The following is a 22508-nucleotide window of genomic DNA, read 5'->3' on the forward strand; positions in this document are numbered from 1 at the left end:
AATTACCTGTGTCAGGAGGATATATAGAAAGCATATAGTATCTGCATGTCAGAAGGGACCAAGTTTAACTATGAATCATAACATCTGTAGTACTCTATAAGTAATAAGGTATTATTCATCAAAGCGTGAGATTGCTATTGCAGGGATCTCAAAAAAAAAAAAAAAAAGGTGGATTCTCATTGCAATCATGGCATCATCTATTTGGAGGAATTCTGGATAGTAGGTGCTAAGAATAAGCAGTTCTAAAATAACTGGTTACAAATCAGAGTGGGATGGTGGTTTCATGAACTATGGGAAATCCTGAGTCTACTTGTAAACTTCGTCTGAGAGGCTCATGGCCTTAGTTAAATTTGATTGCTCTGATGAGGGCTTTCTGCAAACAAATTGTCACCCAGCTTGTTAAGTTTAATTACTGTAATTCATAACACTGTTCCGTCTTTGTTTTCTCCTGGTATGACCACTGGCAATATTACCCTAGAAATGAAGGACAGATTATTTCACTTTGAAAATACGAGTGACTTTTAACCTTTCTTTCTCTCTACTCTTATTTTAGGGGAAATACAGAAGATGTTAGTATTTCACTGTGAATTGTTACAGCTGGCTGTTTTTTCAGTTTCTTTGCTTAGGGTTTTTCCCTCTTTATATTTTACAGAGGTGAACCTCATCACCAGTGGTTTCTTACATGATCAATTCAGATTCTTCATCTTGTCAGTGGTTGTGACTGTTGATTTTCAATCTTAGATGAAAAAATGTAGTTACATTTTACATTAAAAATTCTAGTATTCTGCCCATTAAAAGGAACCTATCTCCTTTTGTCTAGGTCTGCACGTAAAAACTTCAAAACCACATGCATCTGTTGATGATAATCACTAGAAGGATGTTTCTTCCCCGTAGCAAAGTTTGTTTATCCTAATAGCTTGCAAGTGCCCTTCTTCAAGAACATGATGCTGATCCTCGAGATGTGCAAATCCAGAGTTTGTCAGCAGAACTCCCATTCATCCTGCCTGTTCTGACAGTGTCAGCACAGCAGTGCAGCTTCAGCAGCTGGTACTAGGTCATAGTATAAATGAATATTTACTTCTTAAGTTGTTCCTAGTTGTATATGGAGAGCCAGTATCTATACCACAGAATTAGCAGTGAATACTCTCAAGAAATGTTTGTAACCAGATGCACAGCTTGAAACACGTGAATGAGAATTAAATAAAAATAAATGTGAGGATTCCATCTAAATAGCAAGCTATTCTCTGGAAGTATGTTGAGTTTAAAGGATGAAGACCGTTAGCTTTATGGGAAAGAGAGGCTTTTTATTTTCCATTGAGACTGTGATTTTAGCTAGAGGTTTGAATTGTTGCGCTACAGAAAAATGATTTTATCTCCTCAGTTCAGGATTAATCAATTGTTTGAATTCTTAAAAACCCCAGAAGCAAAACCAAATCCCTTTCTGTATTTCTTCTGTAGTCAGTATTTTCCAGTGTTACCAATTCATTTGCATTTTTCTGTGCTTTAAAACTAATTTCCCCTGTGTTCTACTCTATTTTTATCTGCTCAGTATTAATCCAGCTAAGATGATTGCAAAGTCTCTAGAATCAGGTGTGAAAGTAAACAACTTCTCCCATTTTCAGCATTGTTTACAAAGCCAATTATCTTGTATTGGAAAGTAACTTCAGTTCCAGGATGCTGATTCCTCCCCACCCCATGTCTCTTCTACAAGGTCAACTCCTTAAAGTATTATTTACTGTTCTTTAACATTATTTTTTGTCCTGTTCTTGTTTCAGAAACAGCCTCCATCAGCAGCACGCCCCTATGACCTGCCAAAACTCTACCGAACTGAAGACTTTTTTCCTATGAACTATGTAGGTACTAAGTATCAAAGTAATTAATTTTTGACTACAAAAGGTTTTTAGGAAAGGCTGCCTGACTTTATTCTTACAGTTCATACTTTATGATATTAGGAAGAAGCAACTGTTATATTTCAGATCTTTGCTTAGCATCTCTAAGGGAAGCTAAAATTCTCTGATCATATTGTAGTGATATGGAGGCTGGAACATTTATTCTCATATCTGATCACAGTAGTTTGCACTTACTTGATAAGCTTCCTACATCAATGAAGAAAATGTACAAAACCTCACTTTGTTTACCTTCGCATTTTTATACTTAAAATGTTCAGAAGGTTGAAGAGTGCACTAGTACAGCATGTTAAAACTGTCAAGTAGTGTGCTAATATTGCCAGCTTCACAAATGCACAAATGTTCAGATTTTACAAGAGAATGTGAAGTCAATGTCAAAATTTTAAAATTCAATAAACTGCACATGTCTGAAGCTTCCAGCACTCTATTTCAAACTAGGAATAGGGGTTTACAAGCTGTTGTGTAATATAATTTGAATGGTATAAATAAACTTTCTGCAAAGCTGTTACGAACCTTTGGATGTGAAATTTTGTGATGCAGATGCCATGTAGCCAGGACCAGGAGTAGCATAGTTCATTTGTGCACCTGTAGCTTTTTTTTTTTTTTTTTAACTTCAAAATATGTCTAGGGAAACAAAACCCACTCAATTCTCTGAATAATGAACATTAGGAAGGGAACGTTATATACTTTTCAGATGATTGGCTTTGCATAAAGTACAATATGGAGAAATAGAAATAAGAACTCGTTTTAAAAATACCTGTGGAAAAACTCAAAATGGAGGACCCAATGCAGATTCTGTAAAGGGAAGAAAAAAAGCGTATGGTGAAAGTAAAGCTACATGGCTTTGAGTAACCATGGAGACCAATGCTTTTCTGATGCAGAAATAAATGAACTCAACCTTTTCATATTTATTAGTAGGACTGATGATGAAAGATAAAGTCAAATTAAAATATAAAGCAATAGACAGACATAGTCAGTGTCTCTGCCTCTGCAATGCAGGTTATTGTAACGGATTAATACAGATGAGCTGGTATTACAGAGGCAAATTAGTTATGAAAGGAACAAAATACTCTTAGTTATATCAACCTGTTTATCCAAATATCAGCTTCTTTATTAACAGAAATGAAGAGACAGTACACACAATATACTCCTGAAATCTTTTGGTTCTGTTAAAAAATGAAATAAACTTGTTTTAATGCCATAGCAGTGTATGAAATATATGTAGTACAAAATGGTAAACTGTTTCCTGTATTAGTGGACATTTGAAACCTACTAATTTCTTGGTGGTAAGAACGATACAATTTTCCTACAAAAATACTGGGTGAGTATTCAGGTTTCTGTCCTGAAATACATCAAAGGGTCAAGTATTAACTGGCAAGTTCTTGCTACAGCAATGTTACTGCTCAACAGAGGATGGCAGTGTTAAATGTCACTTGAACTTTCAGTAAGATTAAAAGCTTGTGAAATAAAACTCCAACGCAGATTATTTCTGCAACATCACGTTTTGAGTAGAAATCCCAGTGCAGATAAAGGGTTAAGTCACAGTACCCAGAGGAAAATGCTGAGAGCAAGTGTGACTTTAGTGTCTGATGCACCAGATAGAGAACTGGGAATTCAGCAGAAGCTGTGTGTCTGTCCCTGCTGGAAAATAGCTGTTTTGTTTGGGGGAAATCTTACTGGCTGTAGCTGCATGTCACAGAGTGAGGGGAGGGGACGGAGGGAGTGTATGGTAGGAACAAGTTGAAGTGTACTTATGGAAGCACTACATCTCAGCTGCAGGTCAGTGCCATGAACAATGCTTCAGAGTAACAGTTATTACAAGCCCCTATGAACTCCCCTAGAAACAAAGCATCATATAAAATGTAACTACCCGTAACAACCATCTCAAACTGTCCTTGCCCCTCTCAGGCATTCTAAGAAGTCAAATTACAGGTCGCACCACCTCCGAAAAGAGTTTTTGTTGTACAAAGCTGTTTTGTGTCTAGAAACAATGTCTGTGCTAGTAACCTGCTACAACCTTTAGATTTCAGGCAGAAAGCACACTTCAGTTCAGGTAAATGCGTTGAAACAAATCCGTTAGAGAAGTCTGATGTTAATGGTCTTCTGGTCTGTTGTGGTGGCCAAAGCCTGGCCAGACTTGTGTTTTCAAGGTCTCGCACTGAATACTGAAAAATTTAAATGCCAGTTTGAGCTGGCTACTCTGCAAGCACAGCTGGCATATTTCTAGACTTCTGCTATGAAACTTTAATAATGTATATAAAAATTGGGTAACTTCAATCTCATAAAATTATAATGGTGTGATATGCTAAGATTACACAAACTGGGTTTACGGTTCCTCCAGTTTTATTTGGGCCACTTACCTCTTCTGCTTTTTGACTTCCTCAAAAATGTGTGGTTAGCCTCAAATCTAGAAAGGAATTCTTGCTAGGCTAAAATCCAGATTTGAAGAGTAACTTGTTGGAAATGCTAGTTTATGCCACCTAAAACAACCACCCCAATCCTTCTTGATAGTCCTGGTAGGACAGACTATTTTTGTGCAAGACCTTTAATTTAATCTTTCTATAAAATGGTATTTCCTAGCAAATGAAGCACTTCTAAACACTTCATATTTTATAGTCTTACTATTCGCTGACTACAAACAGGAGCTCAGAATTTTTAAAGTAGACTTTAACTAATCTTAAATTAACATTGACAGAATTTGAGGCAGATGTGATGCAGACTCATGATACCCCATTTTTTATTTCATTGCTTAACAGAGATTGTACTACTATTGAACTACTGGGTTGTTTTTTTTTCAAGTTCTTAAAAGAATATATTTGTAAAATCCCTTGAAGTCTAGATGAAATGACACAAAACAAATTCTGAAATGTCTTAAGTTTTCAGACAGTAGCCTCCTGTGAAATAGAGCAACCGACAGAAGGAAGAGGGAACATCACCAAGTTTTCTTAGCAAGGCATAACCTTTTCTAGCCCTTTGTCTGATTTTGTTGGGAAAAAAATGACCAACCCATTGACATCTGTAAGTGGTAGCTGACAAACTCTCAGCTGATTTACTGAAAAGTTATTTTCAATGAGATAGTTTGGAAAGCGTGCTGAAAAAAAGGAGTCGAGGCTCAAGCTTTCTTTTAAGGCAGAGAGACACAAGGAGCTATTTTGCTGATATAAATGTCAAAAGTATTTTTCCTGTATTGTTCTTAAAATGTATCTTCTGCCACTTGAGCGCATAACTGGGAGCCAGTCCAACTTCCACTCTGCTGAGTTAAAAAAGCAGAACAGAAGTACGTATCCCTTCTGCGAAGGGGAAAAGAACAAAACAAATCTAAACCAACTTCACCTAAAGGTAACTGTTTTCAGTCCTCACTTCGCACACAGAATTGGTTCAACAAAACCCAGAAGTGCTCATTCCGAAGAGTGGCAGCAGCACAAGTTAGTAGCAGAACATGAGAGCATAGACGTGTTCTCAGCTTTGGCTGACACAGCAGCTTGTTTGTTACAGGAGTGGAAAGTACAGTTTATACCTACCCAAGACTGACAGAGATAGCTAAATGTTTTCTCAAGATCTCTGTGAAATGGCTTTGCTGTTTAAAATGCTGATGAACACAGAATTTTTTTTTCCCTTTACATTAATGAAAATTCCACAGGTCTTTTACAGGTCAATTTAGTTATTGTAAAGCATCAGAAAGTAGGTACTCTGATATATTAGACATAGGCTTAAATCAAACTTATTGCTCTAATTAAGAATAGTTTTGTTCTCACAACAATTAGATTCCCTTCAGTACATTATTATCTCAATGAGGATTGGGTCGTGTGTCTATCTGTTGTACTGCACACTTGCCAAAACACAGGACTGGCTTGACCAAACCAATCACAGTTTTTAAAAAACTTTTTTTTTTATATATTCAAATTATCTTTTCTTCAAAGCTGAAACAAGGCTGTAGCTTGCAAGACATGTTCCTTCATGTTTAGATGTTAAGTATTCAAATACCTTTGCTATCATTTACCCTCACCATGTAGTGCTTCAGAGAGGGATGTAGTTCTAGGTAACTTTTTAATATGTGAAAGTGATATCCATTCACATAAGTACAAAGGGAGGAAGAAAGCAGGTAATTCATAGACCTTGTTTCTCCAGGATGCAGAAGCAACAAAACACTACACTTCTATTTATGCATTAGTGTTCTAAAATGCTAAATAGTAAAGACAAATATTCAGCCAAAGTTAATTTTGTAGGATTTTCAATACCCTTGAAGAGATCAGTCTATTCAGTAAGAAAGTACTACACAGACATGCCCCAGCAGAGCTGTGGAGCATGGCCGGGGGCGGGGGAAGAATGTAGCAAGGTAGGATTTACCAAACAGGAATGTAGCACTTGCATGTAATAAAGCAAATATTTACATTAAGCACAATACAGCAATTTATTTAGATGCTTAAATGAAGAATACAAAGGGAAATAAAGATCACAAAATTATACATACTACAACAGTGTGTCATATATTAGATGGTATAAATGAATACAACACCTTGTTGGTGTTAACTAAAGATAAAACTAAATATCCAAAACACAGCACTTTTGTTTCAGTGTGCTGCTTCAACACAATACACTTTTATACAGATCTAAAAGGTGTCAAAATTAGTAGCTGCAAACTTGTTTCTTGCATGTGATTTTTCTTTTTTAGCTTAAAAGATTTCAGAAAATGGCTCTGAAATACGTTTGTCATCAGTTGTAATGTCAAGGATATTCAGAACAAGAAAATTCTATAATACAATAGAGTCCAGATATATTTTTTTATGTTGCTGGCCTCTGTTTTGAGATTGTACAAGGTTATGTGCAAAAACTAAGTTTGTCAAAATTCATACTATAGCAGTTTCAAGCTTTTGCTAGGTAAACTAGATACAGCATTTATTACACAGCAGGGCAACACTAAAAAAGAGAAACAAATCTATGATGAGTACACAAGAACAATTTCATAAGCTTCACTTGAATAGGTCTAAAAGACTGTACAAATATACATTTCAACTATTCAGAATGATACATGAAAAAATCAATTTCCCCATAGTCTACTATACACGTTGAACTGGTAGTTTGTATGGTTGGCCCTACACTACCACGTGAAAAAGGGTAATGTTTAAAAAGACATACAACTGAACATGTACAAGAGTGAAATAAATGTTGAGAATGCAGATAAAATAAACCTCTGCTTTTCTTTGTGTGCATTCTGGAGCCACCAGCTTCTCCGTTTTCACATTAAGTTACTGTGCTCATCCCAGCAGGTATCCTCAAGCAAGATTGGCCAACAGCATCCTTAAATAACCACTGAGTAACAGTGGCCACAGCCACCGCACGCCATGACCTAGCACTCGAAAGGCAGTACCAGTTAGAATTGAAGCTAAGCAGTCATACCGAAATGAAAGTGTTTAGACAGTTGTAGATTGGATCGTATTCCTGACACCTCTGAATCGGGCAGCTTACGCTTGCTGGCTGCTCAGCTCCACACCAGTTAAGCTGCTGTGCATTGGTTCTGCCACTCCGTCAGTCACACTGTCAAACTGATCTCCGTCCTCACTGTCAATTGTGCTATTCTGCCACTCCATCTGCTGATTTGACAAGCTCTCCTCAATCTCTGATGCGTTTTTCCATTGCGACTGGTCCTTAGACCAAAACTCTTCTACTTTTCCATAGGAACGATTCTTCCACTTTGACTGTTCTTCCTCACTTTCAGATCCGCCCCCTTTCGTCTCAACAGCTCGTTTACTGCTACCGGCATCTTCGCTTTGGGAGGATTCATCTGTCCACACTTCGGGTTTTACTTCTGATGTATTATCTTCAAAATCAGAAACTTGCTGAGAACCAGGCCCACTTTCAGACTGTGAGGCTCCATCTTTCCATTCAACAGCATCATCTTGATCATCCTGATCACCTTCGCTATCGGAAACATCACCTACCAGTTTTGCTGGTTCTTCAGCAGAAATAATCTCTTCGTATTTAGAGCTTCCCTCTTGTTTCTGATCAGACTTCTCTGGAGACTGTAATGTACTTTCTTCAATGATTTCCTTAGATATGCTGTTCTCTGGGTTCTCCACTATGGTGTCAGATGAGGTTTTCCCACCAATGTCAGAAATACGCTGCCCGAATGGACTACCGCTTTCATTGTATTCCTCTTCTATATTTTCATAGCTGTCCGAGGAGCTTTCATTGTCTTTTTCTAAGTTTATTTTTTTATCAACAGTCTTACTGACATTCACTCTGGAATTCTTTTCGTCGTGGTTTTCAAACAGCCATTCAGCATCAAAATCCATTTCATGTTTAACCTTGTTTAACTCTTTCATATTGAAACCAAGCAGCACACCAGGTTTGTATTTTTCACAATCTCTAACACATTTCTTCCTTTTGTTACTAAAATGAGACGCGATATCAGATTTCCACAGCCACAAGCTGGCAGCCAGCTTTTCAATCTCTCTCCTAGTGGGATATGGTTGCTTATTAAAATACTTTGTAAGAAACGTTTTCCTGGCTTCGTAGGAATCATCTTCATGACCCTTGGGGTCCAACGCTAGAACTACAGGTTCTTCAGGCTTCTCCTCGAAGGCAGAGGGGGAGTCATCGTCATCCATTTTCCTTTTCTTCATCAGCGAGAATTCCATGTGTTCGTAAGTACGTTTCACAGGCGCTACAGCTGGGGACTGGCTTAGCCGAGATGAGGAAGTACCTTTGTCCTGGCCGTTCTGAGTCTTCCCAACACCTCTGCAGTGAACAAGGTGCAGCGTTATAGTTGAGGCAGTCATGTTACTAGTATATACACCAAGGCAATGAATGCATTTGTAGGTTAGCTTTTTCTCAACCGGATGAACTGTCTGAATTACTTGATGCCTCTCCCGTAGATGATGTGCAAGTGCATCAGAGATGGGTCCTTTCAGGATTGAAAAGCACAGAGGACAGAGAGTTTTCCCCACATCTTTTTTGTAGGGAACTGCTGCTTGTGGAGAACTTTTTACAGGTACGTCAGACTTCTCCTGGACTTTCGGCTGTGGTTTTGGAGGAACGGGGGGAGTATTCTGAGCATGGTAAGCTACAGATTCAGCAGGAGCATCTCTCAGGTTGTAGGTGGTTACAAGAAGATGTATGTTTGTGTGACTACCCTGCTGCAATGTCAAATCAAAGGTTAGAGTGGAATCAGTTTTAGGTCCCATTTCTTCATCGACATGAACCATTCGCATATGAGCAGCCATCTTTTCAACATCATTGAAGGTTGAACGGCAGTACGGACAAGACAGACCATGTATTAACATATGATTAAGCAACGTATCAGTGGGTAAATAGCGATTACAGTATAGACATTTGCTAGTGAAATTGTGTATTTTCATTATATAGTTAGCTACTGCAGGCACCTTTTCAGCCTTGTGCTCCTTTTCAAAATGGACACTATACACATTTTCAGGAAACAGCTCGTTACAGATTGTACAGATTTTCCACTTCTGTGTGGATGATGTATTGACAGCAGAAGGACCTGTAGCAGCTACCGATTTCGAGCCAGACTGACCTAATACTCTCGAAGCTGCCTGTGACTGAGATAATGACGTCTGTTTCAGCTGAGCTGATGAAAGAGAAGATGAATTGGCAGACTGAAGAGAGTATCTTGCCGAGGCCTGTGATCTCTGCTCCCCTCCAAGAGTGTAAGGCCTTCCATTTCCACTTGCTGAAAACTGTTTCATTGTTTGTGATTGTTGTGGAATAGAAACTGGTGCGTTGCCACTTAAGTTTAGCCTTCCCCCAGGCTGACCAACGTAACTTGGCGGTACTGATTTGACTCCGTAATTGTTTTGCTGTATGTGAACATTTGACATCATATTCACTCCTGCGGAATTCAACGTAGGCTTTGGTATAGTGAGTCTGTTCATCATCTGTTGTGACGAAAGAGATCGAACACTTCCAGGGGAAAGGGGGCCCATCCTCTGAGGGAGTCCCATAGGCTTTTTATCCTGTGGTTTTGGAGCTATTAGCATCAAAGGTTTAGATCTTGGGACCACTACATTAGTGTGCCCTATCATTGCTGTTACCTGATATCCTATACGTTCGTGGTCTTCGATCACATGCTGTACTAAAGCTTCATACGATTTCGGCATAAAAAGGCATCGTTTGCAGTGAATACTACCCTCCTCCCGGGTACTGGAACTTAACGGAACTGCACCATTGAGTGACTTTTCACCTCCCTTCGCTACATAAGGAGCAGCAACATGCTGAAAATGTTCCCTGTAAATGTGCTTTCTAACTATTTCATACAGAGGATCTCGGTAAGTGCACTTCTTACAGTAATAAACAGCTTGTTCTACACTGTCAGCCTGCTTAGGTTTAAGGCTATCATGTTTGTTTTTATCTTTAAAAGTGCTGATGCCTCCACTTGGTGTATTGGCATTTGGAGCATGAAATATTTTAATGTGCGTTTCCAAAGTCTTTTTGTCCGCATTGAAAGTACAGTAAGGACAATTAAGGAGAATCCTATTTTCAAAGTCTTCACTATGAACATTCCGGAAGTGGCTTTTGTACGCTGAAAAGAACTTCGAGGAAAATGGACATGCACTGCAGCAAAAGGGCTTTGTCCGATAGTCCTTAAAACAAAGAACAAAGCAGAAACCAAATATTGAAAAGCAGTTTAGAGAAAAACATCATCCATTATTTTCTCTAAGCAATAAAGTTTCTTAATAATAGTCTCAAGACTCACTGCCAGTCTCAAACCTTTAGGTTCATTTATTTTCTCCAATTTTTGGCATGCAGATCAGGCCCTGAGTTTATCATCGCAACACACACTTGATGTGGCGAGTGCCAATTTAAAAGGTCCCTGAAGAATTTAACCATAAACTCAGCACTCAAGGCTAAATCCTAAGCGTCTTTCTCCACCAGTCAAAAAAACCCTCATTCCCTGCAGCTGAGCTGCCTGAGAGAGTTCACCATAAGCTCATTTCCAGGGGGAAAAGGCAAGCATGATTGTTTGAGTAAGAGGAGAGTGTATCCAGCACACAAGAGTTACTTCTAATCAACATCTGCCAACCACTTATATCTAAAGACGGATATGTAACTTTAGCTATTTCAGTGTCTTAATCCATTACAAACTTAATATAATAAAAGATGCTCTTCAAAACTTATTTTTGGTGAACAAATGGATTTAAGCTTACCAAGTCATATACTAAGGCCACACAAGCCCTTAAAGCCACCAAGCCTTTTCCTGATGATCAAAGCACAAACCTGATTTTAAAGCCAATCTTGAATTAGGGAGGAAAAAATGAAAAAGTATTTGAAAATTCCACACTTGCAGTTTCCTTACACCCTTTATCTGTGTTATATTTAACATGTTGCTGGTGCAGTTCTGGTCAACTGAAACTGAAGTTACACTGGCATTAGAGATAGCCACAAGCAGTCTGGCATTTCAGATGAGGTAAGACATGAAATTCAAATTGCTACAAACATTCATCACGAACATCAAAACAAGTCTTGTGCATCAAGATACACACAGATCATTTGAAATGGCTGAAGAGTTGTACTCTCCCTCAGCGTAAGTAAGTAGGAATATATGCTTCTGTTCACCTTCTGAAGCCTCAGACATCTGGCAGACTGGAGACGGTACAACAAAACAAATTGAAAGCTGTCTCCTTTTATATTACAATTTTTATTCTGGAAGTAACTAGAAAAGATGACAACATCACTATTTTACGGAACACAGTAATAAAGGGACATTTTTAGATTAACACTACACTAGGAAGCCACCATAATACAGGTTCCACTTTCCTATACGAGCAATACCTGATCTTTCAGATGCTAAGAGGACTTTTCACCTTCTCACTGTTCTGTCAGTGCTGGGATTACTCTATACTGTGCCATTGGTAGAGGCTACTGCAGAGCACGCAACTTGCCTTCAATGTGTTTAATCCAAATCAAGTATTATTTCCTCCCTCCACTTCTAGCTCAATTCAGATTTCCTTTATTACTGGCTCAGAAACATCTCAAAAGCAAGACTTCCAGTGTCACTTAATTCTGCTGTATGGAACTATATGTGCCTGACGCAAATCTTGGACATAGTCAGATTATGAGAATCTTACGATGTGGCAGACAGCTCACAGAGCTACAACAGTGGAGAGAACAGCACTCAGATGTGTTCATATAAACTTTTTCTGAAATGATGAAAACAGATACTGAAACGTTTAAGGAAAGATAAAAAAAAAAACCTTATCAAGAACTGTATGGAATTGTTGCTCTTTTGACCAGAAGGATGGTGAAATTGTGCTGAGCTTGAAAACAGATGGGCTCTTAATATATAGTTTTCAAAGAGTGAGTAAAATTTCTTGACCAAGCAGTACTCCAGTATTTGGCTATCCATGCTATTAAGATAAAGACCCAGATTATTACTTAAAAAGAAAAAAAGAAAAAGCACAGCTTTTTGCTGTCCCTTAAACTGCCGACAGATGAAGATCAATGGATAAAACCGCAGGAAAAGCTCTTGGCATATTTGTGAAACACCCTTTAGTATAAACCATCTTCACAATCAGATGTGTCAACAGAAACTATTACCAACCTGGTTTTTTGTAAGCGATGGGTCCCACAATCCTACATCTTCCCATGTAGTGTTTTTCAAATAAAAGTCATTCGGTTCAAACTGCTTAAAATCCTGGAGAAGGGGAAGATGGGAAGAGAGTACAGAGAATCAAAAGCAAAGACCAAATGCTCCCTTAAGCAACTCCTGTAAGCATCCAGGCAGTCCTCAAGTGGTGCTGGCAAATCACAGATATTAGTAACTCCAGGCAGTGTGGGTATTTATGAGGCACCTATTTGGAGCTGAACAGCTGTGAATAGTCTCAGTATCATAAAACACCTGAAGAACTATTTTAAATACTCATCCCTCCTAATTAACCCAAGACTATAATTACACACCTGCCCTATTTTCAAAACCAGTCATGGAGAAAAGTCTGCCCAGGTTCATGCTAAACATTTAAGATCATATAGGTGCTTTACCATAACTCTGATGTATGGGGGTTTTTTGGTTGGTTGTTTTTTTGGTGGCAGGGAGGTGAGAGGTGTATGTGATGTTGTTTGTTTGATTGGTTTTGGGGTTTTTTTATTACTTTAATTTCACACAGGAATTCAGATAAACGTTTTAGAAGTTTGACTACATATATGATGTCCAAGAAGCCCAATTCCTATTAAAAAATAATCTTACAAAGTACTTTGTAATTTCATCTTTGGCATATAAATCAGCAGCGCATAAGGACCCAAAACCAGTACTTCTACTGAAATAATTATGGAAAGTAACATTGTCCCACAGTCAGGATTTCTAACCTTAAAAGCTATACTTGCTCCACAAATTTTCCAAGCAGAAAGGACTGGCCTTTCTTACTTCTACACATCTCTTTTACATGCTCTTTAAAGAGACACCAGTAGGAAAGCCAAAGCAAACGGGTCGTAATTTGCCAAGTACTCTAAAGAGTTCCAAGTGTGTGAACTGACAGTGCAGAAGTTAGTCATTTAGGGGAGAAAGCTGCACTTCTGAGATGATAGTTATGAATTTGTCCGGAAGAGTAGCACAAATACCTTTCCTCCCCTTCTGTAGGAACTAACACAGGTACAGAAGCAATTCTTTAACTTGATGACCTACTGTTAGCACGGACAAACACTTCATGAAAACCTCAGAACCATCTTCTGTCCCTCAAGAACATCCTATACCACACCTAGTCCTTGCTTCATTCCTAAATGTTCAGTTGGCAAGTGCTATTTTTAAGAATCCAACATAAACAAGAGACAACCTACCTTCAATGATATAGCAAGTCAGTCATATGAAGTGTATCTTCTCTCCACTAAACTTTCTAAGAAGTGTTTACAGGTACATTTTATCTCAAGTTATTAATTAAATCCTACTTTGTGTAGAACTTAAAAGAGCAATACAGGGGTAGCAACACCTGAGCAACGAGGTTCAAACGGAATCACAGAATCATTCTCAGAAGCTGATGAGAACAGGAGTATGGCGTGGGAACAGGATACAGGGGATTCCTTCAAAATTCACAATGAAAATTTAACTCTTTTTTTTTTTTTTTTTTTAAAACCTGTTTCACAAAGTCATACATCAAAGACCTCACACTCACACTAACTTTGGAGCACTTTAACTCCAACTACAACACTTGGGAGGTATCATACTTACTTCTATATGTTCTTTACAGTATTCCAAACCAATGTCACTAAGTATTTTTTTCACAGTTTTCCGGGCCTTTCTTAAACTGCCAAGGTTGTTGACAGGAAGTTGGAACATAGTTTCTATTGAAAAAGAAAGTAAGAGAAAAGGTTTAAGTCAAATGTGTTTTGTCTGATAGAGTGTTGCACTTTTAATTATTAGTAATTTTCTGTCTCATTTTACCCATATAACCCCGTATCAGAGCTGTACCATTAACTAAGAAACTACCACATTTTCTGTCTGATTTGTTCTTAGATGAGGCTGGCTATAAAGCTGGATATTGACAAACTAGAGAGCACTTAAAAGAACAACAAACTGATGTAATGACTATTGCAGGAGTAATCAGCTGCATCTGAAAGTAATTTTTTTCTAAAAAAGTGTATTTACATTAAATTTATCCCCGACACTGAAGTACTTAAAAAACTCAATTTATCTTTTGTGCATGCATACGTATCCTAACATTTGAAAATTGGTAAGTTGAGCTTCCAGGTTTGTGTCAGTCTTGTAACAGATTCAATAGTATCCCTTCAGTGAGAAAGATGCTTGTTGCATTCAACTGTAGGTAGAGTAAGAAATGAATACTGTTTCCTCCATTTACTGAATTTATAGCTTTAAATGGCTGACAAGGTGCTTAGCATACCTTCTTCTTTTATTAAGATGGGACCTGAAGGCTTGGTTAGAGCCCTTTCAGAGATAGATATCACTGGAAAGAAGTACAGGAGATGGCTTAACACCTCTAAGTGTAGCTGGGGGTTTTCAGCTTACAAGATAACCCTCCCCTCCCTTTCAGTTGCCCCCACACACATAGCTCATTCCAGTTAAACTGTCTGTTAATGACTGGGGTTATCCAGATAAAAGAAAGCCCAAAATTTTAAGATATGTGGATTCCCAGATTCAACCATTACCACTAAGATTTCTTCCAAACGCTAATAACTAGTCTTATTTTGTGTACACAGGAGTTCTCTGTCTGCGTGCCGCTATCGGTACAGTAAGCGCTTGCTCAGCAACAGAACCATCATCAAGTCATCTGCACTTTCAGAAGGTGCAAAATGGCAGAAACATGAAAGTCGAAAGTCTCTGACAACGTGCAGTTATTTTGGAAGTGAAAGGGGGCAGAGCCAGCACTAAAAAGGTAGGCTTTTCTCAAAGAAAAGGGGAGGAACTTCTTAAATAGTAAGAAAGTGTCAGTTATCTTCTTCCCTAGGCTTTTAAGGGTCCGATGCCTGTTGCATAAAGAATATCACCCCAAAAGAAAAAAGCTGCATTTTTGATCATTAATATTTCCATAAGCCAATTGAGAAATGTTGTGGTTTGATTCATATCAACAAATAAATCCACTGTAAGGCCAAAGACTACCTACATCAACTAAAAGGGGGCTCTTTTTTTGTTAGAAGCTTTAAAGTGTTTTTTTAAAAAATTTCAAGCAGAAGCCTAGAATGCAGTTAACAGAAGTTTGCAGCCATTAAATATTTGAGTTAGACAAAAATTCTCCACTTTTATCATAAGATCAAGGGCAATTGCTAAGCTACAAAGAGCTTACTGAGAAGTTTTCTCAAAGTACAAAGGATATGGGCTGTGACTACAACAACTGAGTGTCTCTGATCAAAGCCAACCCTTCTATATGCACTATCATGCCTACTCCTTAAAGCATACTTTGTTTACACACTAGCCTTTTTATTTTCATAGTCCTATTAACTTTTACTAGGTAATGCCTTAAGACAGTCTCTAACAACTTACTATTCCACGATTCCCAACAACAACACTATTTAGTTTCAGAAAGACAAAACTGAAAAGTTCTGCGTGTAGCAGTGCTAATACAAACCACTTCAGTTTCTCAACCTACAAGCAACACTGCTGGACATGCTGCAGGACTCTGGTCTGGTCTGGTTCAAATTCAATGAATTCAGAAATAGCTCTTGGGTAAGAGCAGAAAGCTATCATGACATTTAGGATTCATATCACAATGATAAATTAGAAACTAAGGGGAAACAAGACTGAGTTTATAATGAAGATTTACAGGAAACTTTGCAGAAGTACCAAAGCAACTCTGATCATTAAGGATTTTGGTACTTGTATCAGGCTGGCCACTGTCACAGATGACCAGAAACAAATACAGTGTCATTTTAACACCCCTATATGAAAACTAAGAAACCAGAGGCGGGGTGGGGTGGGTGAAGTTTAGACCTTGTCTATAAATCTCAGGGATTCCAAATTACTCAGTATTTGCAATAATTAAGTTACTTAAGACACATCATGCAAAGTGATTAATGATAGTAATTTTCAAATGACATAGGCCAGAAAAAAAAAGTATTTCAATGTTCTGTATAACACTATATATGCTAAGAGAATTTAGTAGCATCAAAAATATCTTGATTTCTTCGCATACAAACCTCTAAATGCAAGTATATTAATTTATGTGACTGTAGAGGTGTTTCAGCCAACTTTAGTCTCAGTGAAAAGGATTAGAATTGGAAAAAAATTAGAATTAAGTTCATATTAAAAGTAGCTATGTTCTGTATCTTATCAGGCACCTTTCATTTTAGGGAAACTCAAACCCACTTTAGAAATACGAAGAAATAGCATGCTAGTGAAATACCTTGCAGGTAAATTCACTTACAAGTCTCATAATATGAACCCTAATCAAGCTACAGAGAGCACTTCTACTGGCATTCTTTGCCACCTCAGAGAAGGCAAGGATAAAATTCATCATGGCAGTAAACTACTCTCCAGTTATTCCCTCTAAAGCCTCGAATGACTTTGTATGGGAAATCAGGAACTGCTCTTTTTTCATGTTGTATTCATTCTTATCTGTACTCTTTTATAATCAAATATTTCATCTGCAATTATAAACAATATCCAGGCCTAAGACATTCTCTTTCTCCATGCAAGAGTGAACGCAGTTGTTCAAACAGCTGTAGTGATTCATGTCATCCTTTCAGAATGCTACTCACTCCTGCCCAGTCAATTATTTTTAATCCTCATAAAGGACTAGCAAATAAGGTTTGAATCTGAGTTTCTGACTTCTTGTTACTTTGAAAACTGACTCAGGCAAAGCCATTATTTTATCGAAACCTGCATTAAAGCTTATGGTTCCTTTATCAGACTTTCTGATCAAATTCTGAATTTACCACACGTCCCTTTCCTCTTTCTTATATGAAGAGCCATTTCTAAAGGCACACATTGAAGAGAAGTTTAAGAAAAACACTTTTAAGATTTTATAACTCTGTACTGTGTATTAGGCTTTGATTAAGTAACTACAGAATGTGCCAAGTTCTGCCCCATCCTTGCCCATACTGTGGTATCAGTTTTACTGTGTAAGCACCTCTGGGCAGAGGCTATATCCTGTTATTTGTACTATTACTTAACATGCTTTTGGATGAAGTAAAATAAAAATAATACCATTTATGACAAAGTGCAAACACATAAATGGTGGAAAAGCTTTTGAAAATACTAATGGATATTTACCTTGCAAACAGGAATTTGTATTGCGAAACTGTTGTATTAAAAAAATTAAGACCACAAAGAGTACATTTACATATTTCAGGGTGATAGTACAATTAGTTTAGTTACTTTAACAAATAGGACTAAAATCTCCTTGACTAAAAATATTATTTCAAGGTTACAGTTTGCTTCAATTGTAAAACTAACAAATGGACAGCCAGGTCCATTTTAAAGACATAAATAGTAATTGAAAATATTTAACAACAGGGCTGAGGATCAGCAATGCCAATTTGTGTATTAGTAACAAATTAATTTAAAAGATGGTAAAAAGACTAATGGGAAAAAAATGCTTTTGCTTAAGAACTTCAACTCTTAACTAGCACCTACTGATTAATGCAAATGGTTTTGTAAGTTTGTGTTCTATTTACAATTTCCAAGTAGTACCATTTTCTCTATTTTAGGTCTGTAGTCAAAATAGTGAAGCTTAACATTTCCAGATGGAAAAAGCAACCCCAACCTGCAGTTTCTTCTCCTAGGTCAGTCACCACAAACTAGCTTTTAATGCTGAGCCCACTGTCGCTTTTTTCATGACTTAAAACAGATCTGACTTGTGTGATACTACAACTGCATTAATGGGAAAACAAAAAAATACCACATAATGCAGAGCGGATTTATATCCTTAAACAAAGATCACAAATTGGAAAGAAAACAGGCTTCATTAACATTCTCTTCCCTCTCTTCCCTGAACAGAATTGGGAAGTATGGCTCTGAACACTAAGTTATAAAAAGTAACACAAGTTTGCTTTCAAAGCACAGCGTATTTTTTTTTTAACACTCAAGAATATCCATTTATTAAAAGTTCTTGCTGCTGCAGTTCATAGAGTCAGAGTGAAAAATATTAATGTAGCCAACAAATTAATCACGGCTCCACTAATTCCTTTTCTCTAAAGACAACTGAATAAGCATTGCTCTCACTGTATTGCATTGGTTCAGTAATGCTTTCAGTAGCTTCTTCATAGCTGCCTGTATGTTCAATTTTTTTCATCAAAAATTATGAAGCAGCATAGTCAAGTATGTTTAGGATTTGAATTAATATTTTCAAGTGAACTTCAAATCCAAGAAGATAATGTCCTAGTAATTTTATTCCAGAATAACCCAAGTTATTAGTATCAACTGTAGAAACATCAGTGCATGAAAACTACATTTTAAAGCTTCTAGCAAGCTGTGTTGTTTTCTTCAAAACGAAATAATATAGTCATTTTGCTTGTAAAGAAACCTTTTTTTCTCATGACAAAGCAAAAGTCAGTACAGAGTTTGTCTTTAGGCAATAATCACTTGCAAACATGAAAGCCAGCATAAGTCCCAAAATAATGCTTATTATCAAATAGTTTATTTTAGTCTAAAATGCCACTAAACTTCTTCACCAAAAGAATCAAATGTTTTAATTACTGTGTCTTATGAGACACGGGTATATTTACCTAGACATGCCAAATATACAATGATGTATATAAACTCAAGTGATAAAGAAAGCAAATTATTTGGGACTGCCTGAAAACAAGATCTCTATTTATTTGCACCATCTTCTTGCCTTTGCCCTTTTGCCTGCCTCACAGTCAAGCCTTAAAGACAAGAAATTATCAAGATCTTCCTATCTTAACACATCATAATAGAGGATATAATTAGATCTTCACATCTGAAAACCGAAGATCAACCTTACTTTGCAAATTTTGCTTGATAGCTGAATCCAACTCACCTAATCTTAACAAAAACCTCATCCTTAAGCAAATACAGTTAATTTTATTTAGGAAGTTTCTTGCGCATGCAGTCATAGTGGAGAGCCAAATACAGTCTGATATTATTATGGTTTGTGACCACAAAAAGAGCTGTTAGCATCTCCGTTCATTTTTATTTACAGCAGGTAACTCGAATTGTAATTGCAGTATACACAACACACTGCTGGCACATCCCTGAAAGCGGACACAAAAACAGTTGAGATTAAGCAGCATCTCAAATCATCATTTAGGCATTAATGCTATTCCTGAAATGGGGCACCCTTCATCTGACCAGAAGCTGATGTTTAAGGGAGGACATCTGGCACATCTCCACTGTCAGGGCTTCTTACTGCATTGAAGCTTAGATCCAAGTAATTATTTCAAGAGGACACAAAACTAAGGAATGCAGCACTGGACTAAGGAATCCAGTACTGACAAAACCCACCAGTGCTTTCATCTGGCACTGAAGCTACCGCTACCTGCAGCATCCCCCACAGCGCAGGATGCCCATGATAAAAGCATCAGAGATCAACTGATCCTTCTGTAAAATCGTCTACTTCAATGCCGTTTCTCCTGTTTTTCTACTGGAATGCCAACAGTGAACAGTCTTAAACACTGCACTTCAGTGAAGACAAATAAAAGGCACAAGCCTTTTTACCAGACACAAGCAGCTCAAGCTTCACACATCTATCAGTTACCAATTCCTGATCGTTAAAGAAATGCTACTTACCAAATATTATAGGCTCAGTTCAGAACTTCCTTCTGAGATCTCATAGTAGCTTTCAAAAGAAGCTCAGCAGCATTTTTTGTTTAATAAAGGAGGAATTAATTTATCCTGACATGACAGTTAATTGATGACAATTCCAGCCAAGGATTCTAGTTAGCAGGACATTCTGTATTTCCATGTATTCTGTTTTATAATATATCCAAGGCATAACTAATTTTTATTATTTTCCTGCATGGTTCTACTCTATCCTATTCATTCCTGCACAAGTCCTAGCTACATAATACATTATAGAACTTTTCTTTGTAAGGGAATGTGCATCTGTACACACATTCACAGAAAAATAAGTCAAGACAATCACATACATGTTCAGCAAAAATAATTCTACAGAGAGACCTGAGCATTTTTTATCCTCATTAAGCAACAGGAATAATGAGATCTGCCTTCAAGTCAACCAGTTATTTTCAAGTTCATGATTCAACAGTAAGAATTAAGTTTGTGTCTGCCCTTCTGTTTCCTACATCTAGACTTTGGTCCCACCTACAAATATACTGGGAAGCCCTTGTTTGTCAATTGAATTACACATCAATCTATACCAAAGTTCTGGGTGGAGAGAATAAATGATTACTTAAAAACAAGACCAACAATGGCCCTACTAGAAATACCCAGATAGTACCCTCAGGTGCCTAAGAAAATGGATTACTAACCTAGTTATAACTAAGTTCTGAAAAATGAGACTGATTTAATAAGGTCGCACTCATCTTTAGTGTGCTTATACAGCAAATGTCTGACTGTACTGGTCACAAAATAATGGTAAAGAAAGCAGACTAACTGTATAAGAAATATTTGGAACCTTCTTCTGCACTGTATTTATGCAGTACCTAGCATAAAGATCTAGTCTGCAGCCAGGTACTGATTCCTAGAATAATTCAGTAGCCAAATGTAAGCAGAAGAGGCAATCTATAAAAGAGCAAAATATCATTACTAAATTAGAAACACTGTGCTTCAGTTTTCATTTCATAATTACATTTTGGAGATGCAAAGACCTATTTTAGACAAACTTCATGCAGTACTATTTCACTGCTACAGGTAAGAGCCACTATACAAAACATGAACAAGAAGTGAAGACAAGTTTCTTGGCTAGTGCACACGTTAACAAAAAGGCCTAAATGAAGTACTCTCAGATCTTCATCCAAAAATATGAAGGGGGGCAGGAGGAAGGGTTTTGTGCAAGGTAAGCAGAGGAACAACAGTTAAGAAATGTCACAAAACTCAGTACCACGTTCGAAGTCTGTACATGGTATTGTGCTTGGAAGAACTGAAGCACTGTCTTCAGCTTTTAACAGGTTGTAAGAGTCCCCGGAAGGAAGAATTTAATCTCAAGTGCAGTTCTGCTATGTGTCTCTTATAACCTCAAAATTAGGACATAAATTACTACAAAGATTTCTGAAGTTTGAGGAGTCTATAGGAACCAGCAGTTCACTCAGTAGAATCGCATCCTGAAATGGGAATGGGCCAGGACGTAATACAGGCTGATTGATGTAAATTAGTAATTATGGTCAAGTTTTAGGAAGCAACTAAAACTGCAGGCCAAAAGAGGCAACAACATCGTCCCTCATTTATTTAGCTTCTTCAGTGTTTTCAAAGAACTTAGGTTCACTGCTGTAATATAAAAGGGACTTCAGTTCAAGGTTAGTATTGCTTCACAGCAAAAGGCTTTTTCTCTCCACTCAGTTTTCTAGTCTTGTTAACCATAGTTGGTAAAAGAAAATACTAGTAGGGGAAAACATTGTGTAACACCTTGAAATGCTCTCAGGAGCACCAGTGTGAACAATATTCAGGAAAAAATATAATTTCTGCTTAGTTTTAGGAACTTAACAGTGCAAATATCCTAAGACACAGGAAGTCAAGACTTCAATTTTTATGGCATGACAAAAAAGCAGAAACAAGGTCTAGCCCAAAAATTAACCACCACATAGTCACAGAGAAGTTTCAACAAACCCCAAATTCTTCAACATATCACCTTCTTCAAAAAACAGATTTTAGCATTTAGATAGACTTGCAGTGACTTTCAACTCCAAATTACCTCTTTGCCAACTTGCTACTCTTACTAGCACTTCAAATTCCAGATGGAAATAATTGCAGTCACTATTCTAAAAACATCCAGAATGTGAAGTCTGACACATCCTCCTGTTATGTTACTCTAAGTGATTTTTAAACCACTTTTAGCATTTAATAAAAATAAACTATCCTCACTGTACCAGCTTCAAGCACTTCTAGTTAACATGGCCATGCAGTTCAGCCCTTAACACATCAGTCACCAAGGGACTGGAACCATCTGGAAAACTGAGTCAAAAAGTGAGTCAAAGAAGAGATTACTAAGCAGTTATTTGGAAAATTAATTAATGTGAAATACAATACTGCATGTCTGGTTTAGAGTTCTATATTGCAACAGTTAA

General features: G+C 37.4%; 2 protein-coding genes across 12 annotated transcripts in view; one reads left to right on the plus strand and one right to left on the minus strand.

The window, feature by feature from the left end:
• BCAS4 (breast carcinoma amplified sequence 4) overlaps nt 1-2419 on the plus strand; it is a 43492-nt gene extending 41073 nt beyond the window's left edge. The window contains exon 5 of the mRNA XM_042800878.1: nt 1776-2419. Coding sequence (XP_042656812.1) covers nt 1776-1880 — 105 coding nt within the window. The 3' untranslated portion in view covers nt 1881-2419. The remainder of the gene's footprint in view (nt 1-1775) is intronic.
• Nucleotides 2420-6293: 3874 nt separating this feature from the next.
• Nucleotides 6294-22508, minus strand: part of LOC104357062 (activity dependent neuroprotector homeobox) — a 33154-nt gene continuing 16939 nt past the window's right edge. For all 11 annotated transcript variants that reach the window (XM_042800874.1, XM_042800872.1, XM_042800864.1 and 8 more), the window contains 3 exons: nt 14083-14195; nt 12466-12558; nt 6294-10507 (listed from right to left, as the gene is read on the minus strand). In XM_042800874.1, coding sequence (XP_042656808.1) covers nt 7370-10507; nt 12466-12558; nt 14083-14195 — 3344 coding nt within the window. In that variant the 3' untranslated portion in view covers nt 6294-7369. The remainder of the gene's footprint in view (nt 10508-12465; nt 12559-14082; nt 14196-22508) is intronic.

Source organism: Tyto alba, unplaced genomic scaffold (genome assembly GCF_018691265.1).
Source record: "Tyto alba isolate M040663 unplaced genomic scaffold, T.alba_DEE_v4.0 Super-Scaffold_33, whole genome shotgun sequence".
In the NCBI taxonomy this organism is placed as follows: Eukaryota; Metazoa; Chordata; class Aves; order Strigiformes; family Tytonidae; genus Tyto; species Tyto alba.